Source organism: Pygoscelis adeliae, unplaced genomic scaffold, assembly GCF_000699105.1.
Source record: "Pygoscelis adeliae isolate BGI_AS28 unplaced genomic scaffold, ASM69910v1 Scaffold192, whole genome shotgun sequence".
Classification (NCBI taxonomy): Eukaryota; Metazoa; Chordata; class Aves; order Sphenisciformes; family Spheniscidae; genus Pygoscelis; species Pygoscelis adeliae.
In genome coordinates, this window is record NW_008824284.1 from 847,999 (window position 1) to 850,679 (window position 2,681).

General features: G+C 41.7%; 1 protein-coding gene across 1 annotated transcript in view; it reads left to right on the plus strand.

Moving 5' to 3' along the window:
• Window positions 1-1,432, plus strand: part of PRR16 (proline rich 16) — a 33,621-nt gene extending 32,189 nt beyond the window's left edge. Inside the window, 2 exon segments of the mRNA XM_009318598.1 lie at window positions 527-748; window positions 751-1,432. Of these exon segments, the coding sequence (XP_009316873.1) occupies window positions 527-748; window positions 751-1,302 (774 nt within the window). The 3' untranslated portion in view covers window positions 1,303-1,432.
• The last annotated feature ends 1,249 nt before the right edge of the window (window positions 1,433-2,681 follow it).

A 2,681-nucleotide genomic window follows, 5' to 3' on the forward strand; every position in this document is an offset into this window, starting at 1 on the left:
TACCAAACTTACGATTGTAGGTGTATGATATCACCTATACAGAGATGCATATTTAAATCTAGGCTGTGTGAAAGGTCAGCGCTAAAAGATACTCTGCAGAAGATTTGGATTCAGAAGCTGTCACGTAGAAGCTAAAGTTAAATAATTCAGTCTCCTCCTGCACTGGAAGGCAAAGCATAATATTGAAGGTTTACAGTTCACTTACACTGATATTGCCAAGTAAACCCTAGAGGGAAAGAAGCAGAATTTCATTCCAGAGTGTTTCCAGTTGCATTTCTTTTGTATTCAGGTGATGAGCTAGCAAACTAGCCATCCTTATTATTATTATTATTATTATTATTATTATTATTATTATTATTACTATTATTTTATTATGTTGGCAAGAAACAAGAAATAATGGTCAAAAAAATTTGGATGCTTCGGTTCTGGGAAGGACAAAACTGATAGTGGAGAGTGCTTTTGTTTTTCTGTTTTGCCTTCACTGGGGCAAGCTTTTCTCACCATTTTCACTCTGGCTCTTGTGCAGGTGGTTGACCAGATTGACACGCTGACGTCTGACCTGCAGCTGGAGGATGAGATGACAGACAGTTCCAAAACAGACACGCTCAACAGCAGCTCCAGCAGCACAACAGCTTCCAGCTTGGAGAAAGTCAAGGTGCGGGGCAGCGCACCACTCATCAAGCCACCCGCGCACCCCTCCGCTATCCTCACTGTGCTGCGGAAGCCAAATCCGCCCCCGCCTCCGCCACGACTGACGCCCGTCAACGACTGACGCCCGTCAAGTGCGACGAGCCTCCGAGGCTGCCTCCTTTGGCCAACCCTGTCAAGACTAATGGAACCCTGCTGCGAAATGGGGGCTTGCCAGTCGGGCCCAACCGCATCCCAAACGGAGATACATGCTGTGTACCGAACAGTAATTTGGAGAAAGTTGTGATGCAGCCTCTGATGCACAGACCTGAGAAAGAGCGGTGTCCTCAGCCGGGAACAAGGGAACGGGTACGATTTAGTGAAAAAGTGCAGTACCACGGCTATTGCCCTGACTGTGATGTTCGGTATAACATTAAAAACAGGGAGGTGCACTTGCACAGTGAGCCTGCCCGTGTTGTGGGAAAGCTGCCACACCAGTGCCCTCCCCTGCCACCTCCACCACCTCCGCTGCCTCCATTTCCTCTGGAAAATGGAGGGTTGGGGATAAGTCCCAGTAATAGCTTTCCTCCTCCGAGACCTGTGACTGTGCCTCCACACACCGCACCAAAACCCCAGAAGACCATCCTGAGGAAATCAACCACTACAACAGTGTGATGTATGCCACTTGAATCAACTCTTGGTTTTTTCCTATATATAAACATAAATAGGTAATGAGCACTTTCTACTTGAGCAATAAAAAGACCCAATGTATTACTCCCTGTGTCCAGTGAAGTGGCATAAAAATCACATGGTAAGTACAAAGAGAAATGCTTGTTGATCTTACTTGTACTCACCAAAAAATGTCATGGCAAAGGATGCTGAAAAAATATTCATGCTTTAGCTCACAGGTTGTAAACGCCTATTGCAGTTTCATGTCTGTAGCGTGGCTTAAAAGTCAGTGAAAAGAAAGTTCAGTTTGAAAATACTGAGTGGTGATTCATGATAGATTTCGGTCTATCTGACATAAGGGAATAACCATTGCTCCTGGATTTTGGGAAACTTCCTGTTTCTAGCAAGTACCTTTTAAAATGTCATTTGACGAAGCACAGTGGAGTACCAGCTAACAACTTTTGGCTGAGTTCTATAAATGCATTTTTCTCTGCCTCAGTGCTTGAGCGAAGGCATTGTGTGTGGAGCACTGCAATAGGAGGTAATCATCGGACTTTCAGGCAGCTTGATATTTGGTGGGGAAGTAAAGAAATAATTGAAAGGTATGTTGACATGGCTTTGGAAAACTGAATTATCTCGCATTTTGTTTCTCACTTGCTCAATGTGCCACAGCCAGGGTGAAGTACAGAGTTTTCAGATGAGCAGGGATAGTCCCATTCAGTTCCCCCTGTTTCCACTGCTCCATCTGCAAAATGGTAGTAATATTTTATCTCACGTGCGATGGCGGTAGATTAAAACAACAAAGCGCAGTCCTGCATTTTTCACAAAGCTTTTGTCTGGTGCAAATCTCTTTTTGAAGGCAAAGAAAATTTTGCCTAAGGCCTTCAGGGACATCCACTCAATTCATGTAAAGAGCTTTGAAGTTGAAAATCTCTGTGCAATTACGAAGTATTAACATGCAAAACAAGATATTTTACATGTTACCATATTTTGATGGTGAACCCAATTAATATTCTTACTAGTTGAAAAAAAATCCTTAGTGGTTTTAATTATTTTATGAAAGAACATTATTTTATTCTCACAAAGACAATTGTTGGGACCTAAAGTTAAAAAACATCCTATCAGTGAAGAAAATCTGATAATAAATCTGTTATTTACAAAAGTTGTGCCAAATTAATCTCAAATGGCCCAACAGCAGATGCTATATAAAAACAGTATGCTTTTTTCAGCTGAAATGTAAAACGTACTCTATGGCAAAACAGACAAAACTAGACAAAACAGATTTTTAATTTAAATTTCCATTTACATGCAGTAATAGGTATTAAGCTGAAAACCAATCTTCAAGCAGTTTCCCTATATACACATTATAGTACATTTATAGTATT